The sequence below is a fragment of the Pseudoliparis swirei genome, chromosome 14 (assembly GCF_029220125.1).
Source record: "Pseudoliparis swirei isolate HS2019 ecotype Mariana Trench chromosome 14, NWPU_hadal_v1, whole genome shotgun sequence".
Taxonomy (NCBI): domain Eukaryota; kingdom Metazoa; phylum Chordata; class Actinopteri; order Perciformes; family Liparidae; genus Pseudoliparis; species Pseudoliparis swirei.
The window spans coordinates 142,061-157,723 of NC_079401.1; the positions used below are offsets into that span (position 1 = coordinate 142,061).

Consider the following 15,663-nt stretch of genomic DNA (forward strand, 5'->3'; position numbering starts at 1 on the left):
CTAACTATAGACCTGAACCAGGACTAACTATAGACCTGAACCAGGCCTAACTATAGACCTGAACCAGGACTAACTATAGACCTGAACCAGGCCTAACTATAGACCTGAACCAGGACTAACTATAGACCTGAACCAGGCCTAACTATAGACCTGAACCAGGACTAACTATAGACCTGAACCAGGACTAACTATAGACCTGAACCAGGACTAACTATAGACCTGAACCAGGACTAACTATAGACCTGAACCAGGACTAACTATAGACCTGAACCAGGCCTAACTATAGACCTGAACCAGGACTAACTATAGACCTGAACCAGGCCTAACTATAGACCTGAACCAGGACTAACTATAGACCTGAACCAGGCCTAACTATAGACCTGAACCAGGACTAACTATAGACCTGAACCAGGCCTAACTATAGACCTGAACCAGGACTAACTATAGACCTGAACCAGGACTAACTATAGACCTGAACCAGGCCTAACTATAGAGCTGAACCAGGACTAACTATAGACCTGAACCAGGCCCAACTATAGACCTGAACCAGGACTAACTATAGACCTGAACCAGGACTAACTATAGACCTGAACCAGGCTCAACTATAGACCTGAACCAGGCCTAACTATAGACCTGAACCAGGACTAACTCTAGACCTGAACCAGGCCTAACTCTAGACCTGAACCAGGCCTAACTATAGACCTGAACCAGGCCTAACTATAGACCTGAACCAGGCCCAACTATAGACCTGAACCAGGACTAACTATAGACCAGGCCTAACTAACTAATGACAGCTGATTCCTGCAGATGTTGCAGTAAAGGCTGACACGGTCCTCCAGACGTCTTCATCACCGTCGTCACCCTTGATGAAGACCAGACCCCCCCCAGCAGCAGACCCTGGTCCTCCGTCGCCACAGAACCACTTCACAGAGTCCAAGGAACAGCTGTGGGCCCGGCCGGGTTCTGCAGCTCCGCCCACCTCCATCCCCAGAGACTCTGATTGGATAGACCAGAATGCACCTGGGCAGTCCTGGAGTCACCGGCAATCACCGGATGAGGTATGTTCTCCTCCTGCTAGCTGAACCTCATCTTCATGTTCTCCTCCTGCTAGCTGAACCTCATCTTCATGTTCTCCTCCTGCTAGCTGAACCTCATCTTCATGTTCTCCTCCTGCTAGCTGAACCTCATCTTCATGTTCTCCTCCTGCTAGCTGAACCTCATCTTCATGTTCTCCTCCTGCTAGCTGAACCTCATCTTCATGTTCTCCTCCTGCTAGCTGAACCTCATCTTCATGTTCTCCTGCTAGCTGAACCTCATCTTCATGTTCTCCTCCTGCTAGCTGAACCTCATCTTCATGTTCTCCTCCTGCTAGCTGAACCTCATCTTCATGTTCTCCTCCTGCTAGCTGAACCTCATCTTCATGTTCTCCTCCTGCTAGCTGAACCTCATCTTCATGTTCTCCTCCTGCTAGCTGAACCTCATCTTCATGTTCTCCTCCTGCTAGCTGAACCTCATCTTCATGTTCTCCTCCTGCTAGCTGAACCTCATCTTCATGTTCTCCTCCTGCTAGCTGAACCTCATCTTCATGTTCTCCTGCTAGCTGAACCTCATCTTCATGTTCTCCTCCTGCTAGCTGAACCTCATCTTCATGTTCTCCTCCTGCTAGCTGAACCTCATCTTCATGTTCTCCTCCTGCTAGCTGAACCTCATCTTCATGTCCTCCTCCTGCTAGCTGAACCTCATCTTCATGTTCTCCTCCTGCTAGCTGAACCTCATCTTCATGTTCTCCTCCTGCTAGCTGAACCTCATCTTCATGTTCTCCTCCTGCTAGCTGAACCTCATCTTCATGTCCTCCTGCTAGCTGAACCTCATCTTCATGTTCTCCTCCTGCTAGCTGAACCTCATCTTCATGTTCTCCTCCTGCTAGCTGAACCTCATCTTCATGTTCTCCTCCTGCTAGCTGAACCTCATCTTCATGTCCTCCTCCTGCTAGCTGAACCTCATCTTCATGTCCTCCTGCTAGCTGAACCTCATCTTCATGTTCTCCTCCTGCTAGCTGAACCTCATCTTCATGTTCTCCTCCTGCTAGCTGAACCTCATCTTCATGTTCTCCTCCTGCTAGCTGAACCTCATCTTCATGTTCTCCTCCTGCTAGCTGAACCTCATCTTCATGTTCTCCTCCTGCTAGCTGAACCTCATCTTCATGTTCTCCTGCTAGCTGAACCTCATCTTCATGTTCTCCTCCTGCTAGCTGAACCTCATCTTCATGTTCTCCTCCTGCTAGCTGAACCTCATCTTCATGTTCTCCTGCTAGCTGAACCTCATCTTCATGTTCTCCTCCTGCTAGCTGAACCTCATCTTCATGTTCTCCTCCTGCTAGCTGAACCTCATCTTCATGTTCTCCTGCTAGCTGAACCTCATCTTCATGTTCTCCTGCTAGCTGAACCTCATCTTCATGTTCTCCTCCTGCTAGCTGAACCTCATCTTCATGTTCTCCTCCTGCTAGCTGAACCTCATCTTCATGTCCTCCTCCTGCTAGCTGAACCTCATCTTCATGTTCTCCTCCTGCTAGCTGAACCTCATCTTCATGTTCTCCTCCTGCTAGCTGAACCTCATCTTCATGTTCTCCTGCTAGCTGAACCTCATCTTCATGTTCTCCTGCTAGCTGAACCTCATCTTCATGTTCTCCTGCTAGCTGAACCTCATCTTCATGTTCTCCTGCTAGCTGAACCTCATCTTCATGTTCTCCTGCTAGCTGAACCTCATCTTCATGTTCTCCTCCTGCTAGCTGAACCTCATCTTCATGTTCTCCTGCTAGCTGAACCTCATCTTCATGTTCTCCTCCTGCTAGCTGAACCTCATCTTCATGTCCTCCTCCTGCTAGCTGAACCTCATCTTCATGTTCTCCTCCTGCTAGCTGAACCTCATCTTCATGTCCTCCTCCTGCTAGCTGAACCTCATCTTCATGTTCTCCTGCTAGCTGAACCTCATCTTCATGTTCTCCTCCTGCTAGCTGAACCTCATCTTCATGTTCTCCTCCTGCTAGCTGAACCTCATCTTCATGTTCTCCTCCTGCTAGCTGAACCTCATCTTCATGTTCTCCTCCTGCTAGCTGAACCTCATCTTCATGTCCTCCTCCTGCTAGCTGAACCTCATCTTCATGTTCTCCTCCTGCTAGCTGAACCTCATCTTCATGTTCTCCTCCTGCTAGCTGAACCTCATCTTCATGTTCTCCTCCTGCTAGCTGAACCTCATCTTCATGTTCTCCTCCTGCTAGCTGAACCTCATCTTCATGTTCTCCTCCTGCTAGCTGAACCTCATCTTCATGTTCTCCTCCTGCTAGCTGAACCTCATCTTCATGTTCTCCTCCTGCTAGCTGAACCTCATCTTCATGTTCTCCTCCTGCTAGCTGAACCTCATCTTCATGTTCTCCTCCTGCTAGCTGAACCTCATCTTCATGTTCCTCCTGCTAGCTGAACCTCATCTTCATGTTCTCCTCCTGCTAGCTGAACCTCATCTTCATGTTCTCCTCCTGCTAGCTGAACCTCATCTTCATGTTCTCCTCCTGCTAGCTGAACCTCATCTTCATGTTCTCCTCCTGCTAGCTGAACCTCATCTTCATGTTCTCCTCCTGCTAGCTGAACCTCATCTTCATGTTCTCCTCCTGCTAGCTGAACCTCATCTTCATGTTCTCCTCCTGCTAGCTGAACCTCATCTTCATGTTCTCCTCCTGCTAGCTGAACCTCATCTTCATGTTCTCCTGCTAGCTGAACCTCATCTTCATGTTCTCCTCCTGCTAGCTGAACCTCATCTTCATGTTCTCCTCCTGCTAGCTGAACCTCATCTTCATGTTCTCCTCCTGCTAGCTGAACCTCATCTTCATGTCCTCCTCCTGCTAGCTGAACCTCATCTTCATGTTCTCCTCCTGCTAGCTGAACCTCATCTTCATGTTCTCCTCCTGCTAGCTGAACCTCATCTTCATGTCCTCCTGCTAGCTGAACCTCATCTTCATGTTCTCCTGCTAGCTGAACCTCATCTTCATGTTCTCCTCCTGCTAGCTGAACCTCATCTTCATGTTCTCCTCCTGCTAGCTGAACCTCATCTTCATGTTCTCCTCCTGCTAGCTGAACCTCATCTTCATGTTCTCCTCCTGCTAGCTGAACCTCATCTTCATGTTCTCCTCCTGCTAGCTGAACCTCATCTTCATGTTCTCCTCCTGCTAGCTGAACCTCATCTTCATGTTCTCCTCCTGCTAGCTGAACCTCATCTTCATGTTCTCCTCCTGCTAGCTGAACCTCATCTTCATGTTCTCCTCCTGCTAGCTGAACCTCATCTTCATGTTCTCCTCCTGCTAGCTGAACCTCATCTTCATGTTCTCCTCCTGCTAGCTGAACCTCATCTTCATGTTCTCCTCCTGCTAGCTGAACCTCATCTTCATGTCCTCCTGCTAGCTGAACCTCATCTTCATGTTCTCCTCCTGCTAGCTGAACCTCATCTTCATGTTCTCCTCCTGCTAGCTGAACCTCATCTTCATGTTCTCCTCCTGCTAGCTGAACCTCATCTTCATGTTCTCCTCCTGCTAGCTGAACCTCATCTTCATGTTCTCCTCCTGCTAGCTGAACCTCATCTTCATGTTCTCCTCCTGCTAGCTGAACCTCATCTTCATGTCCTCCTCCTGCTAGCTGAACCTCATCTTCATGTTCTCCTCCTGCTAGCTGAACCTCATCTTCATGTCCTCCTGCTAGCTGAACCTCATCTTCATGTCCTCCTGCTAGCTGAACCTCATCTTCATGTTCTCCTCCTGCTAGCTGAACCTCATCTTCATGTTCTCCTGCTAGCTGAACCTCATCTTCATGTTCTCCTCCTGCTAGCTGAACCTCATCTTCATGTTCTCCTCCTGCTAGCTGAACCTCATCTTCATGTTCTCCTCCTGCTAGCTGAACCTCATCTTCATGTTCTCCTGCTAGCTGAACCTCATCTTCATGTTCTCCTCCTGCTAGCTGAACCTCATCTTCATGTTCTCCTCCTGCTAGCTGAACCTCATCTTCATGTTCTCCTGCTAGCTGAACCTCATCTTCATGTTCTCCTCCTGCTAGCTGAACCTCATCTTCATGTTCTCCTCCTGCTAGCTGAACCTCATCTTCATGTCCTCCTGCTAGCTGAACCTCATCTTCATGTTCTCCTCCTGCTAGCTGAACCTCATCTTCATGTTCTCCTCCTGCTAGCTGAACCTCATCTTCATGTTCTCCTCCTGCTAGCTGAACCTCATCTTCATGTTCTCCTCCTGCTAGCTGAACCTCATCTTCATGTTCTCCTCCTGCTAGCTGAACCTCATCTTCATGTTCTCCTCCTGCTAGCTGAACCTCATCTTCATGTTCTCCTGCTAGCTGAACCTCATCTTCATGTTCTCCTGCTAGCTGAACCTCATCTTCATGTTCTCCTCCTGCTAGCTGAACCTCATCTTCATGTTCTCCTCCTGCTAGCTGAACCTCATCTTCATGTTCTCCTCCTGCTAGCTGAACCTCATCTTCATGTCCTCCTGCTAGCTGAACCTCATCTTCATGTTCTCCTCCTGCTAGCTGAACCTCATCTTCATGTCCTCCTGCTAGCTGAACCTCATCTTCATGCTCCTGTGGGTTCTCCTTCTGGCCTCCTCGAGGCCCCCAGGCCCCCCAGAGCCCCCCCTGATGCCCCGGCCACGTCTCCTGGCCAGCGAGCTTATCTGCAGAGCCTGGATCGCAGCAGCCGAGCCTGGGTGCTGGCGTCTGGAAGAAGCCTGTGGGATTCAGCAGGAGAGCAACATCTGGTACAACCCGATCCCTGAAGAGGAGGACACAGGAGGGCCACGCAGGGAGAAGGAGATATGGAGGAGCAGGGACGAGACGGCCAAGAGGACGGGGTCGGCCCAAAGGCGCAGCGGTGAGCGCCACGCACCAGAGGGCGCTTAGGTGTCGAGTTCAGAAGAGGCCTGTGGGATTCAGCAGGAGAGCAACATCTGGTACAACCCGATCCCTGAAGAGGAGGACACAGGAGGAGGAGGACGAGGGGGAGCAGGAGGATGAGGAGCAGGACTAGAGGCCAAGAGGACGGGTCGCCGTTCCAGAAAGGTGAAGTTAGGTCGGTCATCATACTGATGACATCACCACAGGAAACACAGGTCGCCGACTCCACCCTCTGTCTTCTCCAGGCCCTCTCTCCCTCTCCGCTTCTCTCTTTCAGTGTCTCATGTCTCTTGTTCCTGTTGTGAGGTCAAAGGTCAGGATGTCGTATGTGTACAGATTGTAAAGCCCTCTGAGTTTGTGATTTTGGACAAATGAATTTCCTTTAAATATTTCAGGTCAAAAGTATAATAAATAATAATGTCAGCGACGTGGGTGTGTGAGCAGGAAGACAGCCGAGGCAGAATAAAGACATTCTGGGCTTTACTCATCACTTTAGTTCAGCTCAAGTTCCCTTCTTCCCTTCTTCTCTTCTGCCCCTTCACCCTCACACCTCCAGACGCCTGAACAGCGCCCACTAGTGGTCAGAACTAAAACATGTAATTCCGTTTACATCATACAGTATTTGTTTGTCTCTCACAGATCCCGCCACCTGTGACGATAGCTCCGCCTCCTTGAAGAAAGGGGGCGTGTCAGGTAGCGTCATTGACCGGTTGATGTCTCCTGGTACCATGAGGAAACTCTCCTTTAAAATGAAGAAACTCCCCGAGCTGCGCCGCAAACTCAGCCTGCGCTCTCGTGCCCAACGGCAGGGCGGCGACGAGCCGGCCGGGAAGACGGCGTCGGCCTCTGCAGCCAACCAGAACGTGATCAGCAGGTATCACCTGGATAGCTCCGCCCCTCCAGCCAGACCACTGTGCCGGTCATCGAGAGGCCGCTCGGCAAAAGGAGGTCAAGTATCAACGTATTTCATAAAGAGGGGACGTTCATACACATGAGAACTACATCATACCAGATGACATTTAATAAATATTATATATATATAATAGCAATAATAACCTTCAAGTGTGCAAGTATTAATGCATCTGCCCCCTCGCTAGCTATTGTTAACGAGCTAAACCTCTTGTCATATATGCTGACATTTTTTGGTGAAATATATATTGTCCTTTAGGTTATCTTAGTGATGGGGACTCCCCCGAGCTGCTGCCACGGCAACAGGCGCCTCCTCTCTCAACTTCCCAGGAGGTGGCGTGGGACATGAGCTCCTTCCGACTGTATGTGAACTCCGACCCCCCGAGATGCAGCCAGCGGGTGACGGGCTTACTGACGGTCCACCTGCTGGGCCTGGAGGACATGAAGACCAGCAGGTGAGTTCACCGCCCAGGGGAACTCCTGGAATGGCTAACAGAGGCTAACAGCGGCTAACGCAAGGTTGTTTAAAGCTCGCTGCTCGCTGACAGTTAAAGACTAGATCTCCTGAGAACTGAGCACTGTCTTGGGACGTTTCCATTGACTTCAATAGAGTCTGCGGTGGATTGCAGCAGACTCAGGTGGACATTAGAGGAACTACAGCTCAACAGCCAATCAAATCTGTTCTTATGTCTCTAAATACCCATGAGCAGTGGTCTCCAAACTACGGCCCGCGGGCCGGATTCGGCCCGCCTCCACATTTGGACCGGCCCCCTGAACAATACCAGAGACGCGTTCCGAGTTATTATTGTGTTCACCTGGCCCGCTGCCGTCGAGATTGCAGTGAGACGCGGAGAAAATGTGGAGTGGTGCTCTTCGCAATAGAACATCTTTGATGGGACGTGTCGCGTCTCGGCCAATCAGCGTTCAGATGTCCACAGCGTTTGGGAAGTTAGGTTAGCTTGAATGTTAGTCCGCTACATCTGCTGCTGTCACGCTGCACGGTGTAGCGATGCTAACGAAGTACCCGTACGTTAAACACCATGTGATTTAGCATATTTTTTGTATCGATACTTCATTGAGAGAGCGATCAGAGCGCACGCGCTGCTCCGTTAAATGCTGTCTGCCCAGTGATGCGCGCTCACAGGTGAGCACACTTTCACCCCCCCCCCCCCCCCCCCGCTGGCCCTCCAGCAGACAAGGGAAACATTATGTGGCCCTCTCAGGAAAAAGTTTGGGGACCCCTGCCCATGAGCCTCAACTGCTCTTACCATGATTATGGTTAGTAGATGGTCAGTAGACATGTGGTCAGTCGATGGTCAGTAGACATGTGGTCAGTAGATGGTCAGTAGACATGTGGTCAGTAGATGGTCAGTAGACATGTGGTCAGTAGATGGTCAGTAGACATGTGGTCAGTAGACATGTGGTCAGTAGATGGTCAGTAGACATATGGTCAGTAGACATGTGGTCAGTAGATGGTCAGTAAACATGTGGTCAGTCGATGGTCAGTAGACATGTGGTCAGTAGACATGTGGTCAGTAGATGGTCAGTAGACATGTGGTCAGTAGATGGTCAGTAGACATGTGGTCAGTAGATGGTCAGTAGACATGTGGTCAGTAGATGGTCAGTAGACATGTGGTCAGTAGACATGTGGTCAGTAGATGGTCAGTAGACATGTGGTCAGTAGATGGTCAGTAGACATGTGGTCAGTCGATGGTCAGTAGACATGTGGTCAGTCGATGGTCAGTAGACATGTGGTCAGTCGATGGTCAGTAGACATGTGGTCAGTAGATGGTCAGTAGACATGTGGTCAGTAGACATGTGGTCATTAGACATGTGGTCAGTAGATGGTCAGTAGACATGTGGTCAGTAGATGGTCAGTAGACATGTGGTCAGTAGATGGTCAGTAGACATGTGGTCAGTAGATGGTCAGTAGACATGTGGTCAGTAGATGGTCAGTAGACATATGGTCAGTAGACATGTGGTCAGTAGATGGTCAGTAGACATGTGGTCAGTAGACATGTGGTCAGTAAATGGTCAGTAGACATGTGGTCAGTAGACATGTCAGTAGATGGTCAGTAGACATGTGGTCAGTCGATGGTCAGTAGACATGTGGTCAGTAGACATGTGATCAGTAAATGGTCAGTAGACATGTGGTCAGTAGACATGTGGTCAGTAGATGGTCAGTAGACATGTGGTCAGTAGACATGTGGTCAGTAGACATGTGGTCAGTAGATGGTCAGTAGACATGTGGTCAGTCGATGGTCAGTAGACATGTGGTCAGTCGATGGTCAGTAGACATGTGGTCAGTAGACATGTGGTCAGTAGATGGTCAGTAGACATATGGTCAGTAGACATGTGGTCAGTAGATGGTCAGTAGACATGTGGTCATTAGACATGTGGTCAGTAGATGGTCAGTAGACTTGTGGTCAGTAGACATGTGGTCAGTAGATGGTCAGTAGACATGTGGTCAGTAGATGGTCAGTAGACATGTGGTCAGAAGACATGTGGTCATTAGACGGTCAGTAGACATGTGGTCAGTAGACATGTGGTCAGTAGATGGTCAGTAGACATGTGGTCAGTAGACATGTGGTCAGTAGACATGTGGTCAGTAGATGGTCAGTAGACATGTGGTCAGTAGATGGTCAGTAGACATGTGGTCAGTAGATGGTCAGTAGACATGTGGTCAGTCGATGGTCAGTAGACATGTGGTCAGTCGATGGTCAGTAGACATGTGGTCAGTAGATGGTCAGTAGACATGTGGTCAGTAGACATGTGGTCATTAGACATGTGGTCAGTAGATGGTCAGTAGACATGTGGTCAGTAGACATGTGGTCAGTAGATGGTCAGTAGATGGTCAGTAGACATGTGGTCAGTAGATGGTCAGTAGACATGTGGTCTATAGACATGTGGTCATTAGACATGTGGTCAGTAGATGGTCAGTAGACATGTGGTCAGTAGATGGTCAGTAGACATGTGGTCAGTCGATGGTCAGTAGACATGTGGTCAGGCGATGGTCAGTAGACATGTGGTCAGTAGACATGTGGTCAGTAGATGGTCAGTAGACATGTGGTCAGTAGACATGTGGTCAGTAGACATGTGGTCAGTAGATGGTCAGTAGACATGTGGTCAGTAGACGGTCAGTAGACATCTGGTCAGTAGATGGTCAGTAGACATGTGGTCAGTCGATGGTCAGTAGACGTGGTCAGTAGATGGTCAGTAGACATGTGGTCAGTAGATGGTCAGTAGACATATGGTCAGTAGACATGTGGTCAGTAGACATGTGGTCAGTAGATAGTCAGTAGACAGGTGGTCATTAGACATGTGATCAGTAGATGGTCAGTAGACTTGTGGTCAGTAGACATGTGGTCAGTAGATGGTCAGTAGACTTGTGGTCAGTAGACATGTGGTCAGTAGATGGTCAGTAGACTTGTGGTCAGTAGACATGTGGTCAGTAGATGGTCAGTAGACTTGTGGTCAGTAGACATGTGGTCAGTAGATGGTCAGTAGACATGTGGTCAGTAGATGGTCAGTAAACATGTGGTCAGTCGATGGTCAGTAGACATGTGGTCAGTAGATGGTCAGTAGACATGTGGTCAGTAGATGGTCAGTAGACATGTGGTCAGTAGATGGTCATTAGACATGTTTTCAGTAGATGGTCAGTAGACATGTGGTCAGTAGATGGTCAGTAGACATGTGGTCAGTCGATGGTCAGTAGACATGTGGTCAGTCGATGGTCAGTAGACATGTGGTCATTAGACATGTGGTCAGTAGATGGTTAGTAGACATGTGGTCAGTAGACATGTGGTCAGTAGACATGTGGTCAGTAGATGGTCAGTAGACATGTGGTCAGTAGATGGTCAGTAGACATGTGGTCAGTAGACATGTGGTCAGTAGACATGTGGTCAGTAGATGGTCAGTAGACATGGTCAGTAGACATGTGGTCAGTAGACATGTGGTCAGTAGATGGTCAGTAGACATGTGGTCAGTAGATGGTCAGTAGACATGTGGTCAGTAGATGGTCAGTAGACATGTGGTCAGTCGATGGTCAGTAGACATGTGGTCAGTAGATGGTCAGTAGACATATGGTCAGTAGACATGTGGTCAGTAGACATGTGGTCAGTAGATGGTCAGTAGACATGTGGTCATTAGACATGTGGTCAGTAGATGGTCAGTAGACTTGTGGTCAGTAGACATGTGGTCAGTAGACATGTGGTCAGTAGTCATGTGGTCAGTAGATGGTCAGTAAACATGTGGTCAGTCGATGGTCAGTAGACATGTGGTCAGTAGATGGTCAGTAGACATGTGGTCAGTAGACATGTGGTCATTAGATGGTCAGTAGACATGTGGTCAGTAGACATGTGGTCAGTAGATGGTCATTAGACATGTGGTCAGTAGATGGTCAGTAGACATGTGGTCAGTAGATGGTCAGTAGACATGTGGTCAGTAGATGGTCAGTAGACATGTGGTCAGTAGACATGTGGTCAGTAGACATGTGGTCAGTAGACATGTGGTCAGTCGATGGTCAGTAGACATGTGGTCAGTCGATGGTCAGTAGACATGTGGTCATTAGACATGTGGTCAGTAGATGGTCAGTAGACATGTGGTCAGTAGATGGTCAGTAGACATGTGGTCAGTAGATGGTCAGTAGACATGTGGTCAGTCGATGGTCAGTAGACACGTGGTCAGTAGACATGTGTCTGTGATGTCCTCTCAGGTCCGAGGACAGGAAGGAGGTCTTCCTGGCCATCCAGGTCGACGGGGTGACGAGGGCCCGGACCGCCCTCCTGACCCTGAGAGGCTCCTCCCTCCCACTGAACCACGCCTTCCACCTGGAGCTGGAGAGAGCCCAACAGCTCCGCATCGTGGTGTTGACACCAGGTACTACTTCACTATACGACTATATTACTATTACACTATACGACTATATTACTACTACACTATACGACTATATTACTACTACACTATACGACTATATTACTACTACACTATACGACTATATTACTATACTACCACTATACTACTACTATATTACTACTACTAGCTCTTCCAAGAAATCTCCCAAAGAACCAGGGGGTAGAGAACAACCATGTGGAGTTGAACCGGATGAGTCACCGTCACAGCATAGAACTCAAGTCAGTGGGATAAAGAGTGACAGCGGGTAGGGAGAGAAACACCATTTAGGTGAGATGAGTAAACCTGTACCTCCACCCCGACCAGAGGGTCTGGTGTGTGGCTGAAGGCCGAGGAGACGTGTTGTCTGCTGTGATCAGTGAGAGCCAGGAAGTCAAGCGACTGCTCCATAGCAAAGAGATGAAACCGGCCTTGCGGTTGGCTGACTGACAGTTCCAGAGGCCTCCTGTGACCAGGTGCTGGGTGTGAGTAGAACGGATAGGAAGGAGAACAGAGGAGGGGTTCCGGTACAGGAATGAACGAGTCCTATAGTAATTACGAGTAGAGATACGCACAGGTATGGAAAGTACACACATAATCACTAAATGGTGGAATACACAGCCACGAAGACTCCAAGGGAAGACTCCTATGTCTTTGTCCTCCGAGTCTTGACTCCAACGGAAGACTCCTATGTCTTTGTCCTCCGAGTCTCGACTCCAACGGAAGACTCCTATGTCTTTGTCCTCCGAGTCTCGACTCCAACGGAAGACTCCTATGTCTTTGTCCTCCAGTCTTGACTCCAAGGGAAGACTCCTATGTCTTTGTCCTCCGAGTCTTGACTCCAAGGGAAGACTCCTATGTCTTTGTCCTCCGAGTCTCGACTCCAACGGAAGACTCCTATGTCTTTGTCCTCCGAGTCTCGACTCCAACGGAAGACTCCTATGTCTTTGTCCACCGAGTCTTGACTCCAAGGGAAGACTCCTATGTCTTTGTCCTCCGAGTCTTGACTCCAAGGGAAGACTCCTATGTCTTTGTCCTCCGAGTCTTGACCCAAGGAAGACTCCTATGTCTTTGTCCTCCGAGTCTTGACTCCAAGGGAAGACTCCTATGTCTTTGTCCTCCGAGTCTTGACTCCAAGGGAAGACTCCTATGTCTTTGTCCACCGAGTCTTGACTCCAACAGAAGACTCCTATGTCTTTGTCCTCCGAGTCTTCGTCCGATGAGTCACGCTGACGCTAAAGACCCGATCCTGTTAGGAGCCCAAGTTGGTGCCAATTACCTCCAGCCGCGTTGACACCACCCCTTGCCTTTGGTATTCAAATGCGACTCAGCTGAAACCAGGTGATGAGCGCTCGTCCAATCAGTGAAGATTCAGGTGTCGGAACACAGGACACACCTCTCGACCAAAACAAATCCTACAACAGGACAGACTGACAATCTAGCAGCTTTAAACAACAAATACAACAGTAACTCAGCAGATAAAACTAGTTTAAAGAAGATACTTAGCAGGATCCAAGTAGTCAGTAGTCTCGCCTCACAGGTAGAAAATGCACACTACTACTATACTACTACACTATACTACTAGTACACTATAGTACTAGTACACTATACTACTACACTACCACTACTACTATACTACTACTTTGTTTATTCGGCGGCGGCGAGTGGGCGGGGCTTATCTCTGGTCATCACCATCCACCATGGAAGAAGGAATATTACACTAGTATATATAATATTTATACTAGTAGCCTTGTGTACTGCTGCTGTTACTTCAGCTCCTGGTTCTACTTCCTGCTCAGTATCCTCAGAGGATGAACCCTTGAGATCTTTGATCAGCATCAAGCAGCCATGTTGACTCTGACCTCTGACCCCCTCAATAACTCTGATGCAACAGCTCCAGATACATCAGAGTATTACTATGTTAGTACACAGTTAACCATATGTTTACTTTGCTCAGTTATTGACACTAATGTGTACTTTCTACACTGAGTTACTTTACTGAAGTTTCTTTATGTGGTCCAGCAGCAGGATCAGGGTCTAAATCAGGTCCTGGTCCAACCAGGAACCGGGTCTGTGGTCTGGCAGGAGTCTCCATCCCTGCACTCTTTAAAGGTGCAAGACAAGAGAATTGGGATGTGATTGGTTGGTTGATTGGTTGGTTGATTGGTTGATTGGTTGGTTGATTGATTGGTTCATTGGTTGGTCGGTTGATTGATTGGTTGGTTTATTGGTTTGTTTGTTGGTTGGTTGATTGTTTGGTTGATTGGTTGATTGTTTGGTTGGTTGATTGGTTGGTTGGTTGATTGGTTTGTTGATTGGTTTTTTGGTTGATTGGTTTGTTGATTGTTTTTTTGGTTGGTTGGTTGATTGTTTTTTTGGTTGTTTGGTTGGTTGGTTGGTTGGTTGGTTGTTTGGTTGGTTGATTGGTTTGTTGATTGTTTTTTTGGTTGTTTGGTTGGTTGATTGGTTAATTGATCTACCGTGGTTATTTAAATGTATAAATAATGATGTTCTGTCTCAGGGTGTCAAATTCAACAACTGTGTGTGAAGCTGGAGCCCCGAGGACGACTGTATGTGAAGCTGTCTCTGGAGGAGAGCTGGGACACACAGGTACTACTACGACTGAGGTACACATGTACACTGTACTACTACGACTGAGTACACATGACTACTACGACTACACAGGACTACTACTACTGAGTACACAGGACTACTACGACTACACAGGACTACTACTACTGAGTACACAGGACTACTACTACTGAGTACACAGGACTACTACTACTGAGTACACAGGACTACTACTACTGAGTACACAGGACTACTACGACTACACAGGACTACTACTACTGAGTACACAGGACTACTACTACTGAGTACACAGGTAGACGGGGTCCAGAAAGGTAGACGGGGTCCAGAGACAGGTAGACGGGGCCCGAGACAGGTAGAGGGGGTCAGAGACAGGTAGACGGGGCCCAGAGACAGGAAAGGGGCGGGGTAAGGGGCGGGGAGACGGGGCCCTGAGACAGGTAGACGGGGCCCCAGAGACAGGTAGACGGGGTCTAGAGACAGGTAGACGGGGTCTAGAGACAGGTAGAGGGGGCCCAGAGACAGGTAGACGGGGTCCAGAGACAGGTAGACGGGGTCTAGAGACAGGTAGAGGGGGTCCGAGACAGGTAGACGGGGCCCAGAGACAGGTGGACGGGGCCAAGAGACAGGTAGACCGGGTCCAAGAGACAGGTAGAGGGGGTCTAGAGACAGGTAGACGGGGTCCAGAGACAGGTAGAGGGGGCTAGAGACAGGTAGACGGGGTCCGAGACAGGTAGACGGGGTCCGAGACAGGTAGACGGGGCCCAGAGACAGGTAGACGGGGCCCAGAGACAGGTAGACGGGGTCAGAGACAGGTAGACGGGGCCCAGAGACAGGTAGAGGGGGCCAGAGACAGGTAGACGGGGTCAGAGACAGGTAGACGGGGCCCTAGGACAGGTAGACGGGGTCAGAGACAGGTAGAGGGGGTCCAGAGAGGTAGACGGGGCCCCGGGGTAGACGGGGTAAAAAGGGGTAGACGGGGCCCGGGGTAGACGGGGTCCAGAGACAGGGGGGGAGAGGGGCAGGCGGGAGAGGGGCAGAGGGGAGAGGGGCCAGAGACAGGTAGACGGGGCCTGAGAAGGTAGACGGGGTCCAGAGACAGGGACGGGGCCCAGAGACGGGGGGGTGAGACAGGTGACGGGGTCCGGAAGGGACGGGGTCAGGACAGGGAGGGGGAGAAGGGGGTCAGAGACAGGTAGAGGGGTCAAAGGAAGGTAGACGGGGTCCGAGAAGGTAGACGGGGCCTAGAGACAGGTAGACGGGGTTAGAGACAGGTAGACGGGGTCCTAGAGACAGGTAGAGGGGGCCAGGAAGAGGGGGTCCAGAGACAGGT

At 49.5% G+C, this 15,663-nt stretch overlaps 1 protein-coding gene across 1 annotated transcript in view; it reads left to right on the top strand.

The window, feature by feature from the left end:
* Positions 1-15,663, top strand: part of LOC130204767 (rho GTPase-activating protein SYDE1) — a 65,259-nt gene that overhangs the window by 4,834 nt on the left and 44,762 nt on the right. The window contains 8 exon segments of the mRNA XM_056431737.1: positions 808-1,062; positions 5,610-5,769; positions 5,771-5,919; positions 6,528-6,890; positions 7,111-7,306; positions 11,566-11,729; positions 13,764-13,853; positions 14,263-14,351. Coding sequence (XP_056287712.1) covers positions 808-1,062; positions 5,610-5,769; positions 5,771-5,919; positions 6,528-6,890; positions 7,111-7,306; positions 11,566-11,729; positions 13,764-13,853; positions 14,263-14,351 — 1,466 coding nt within the window.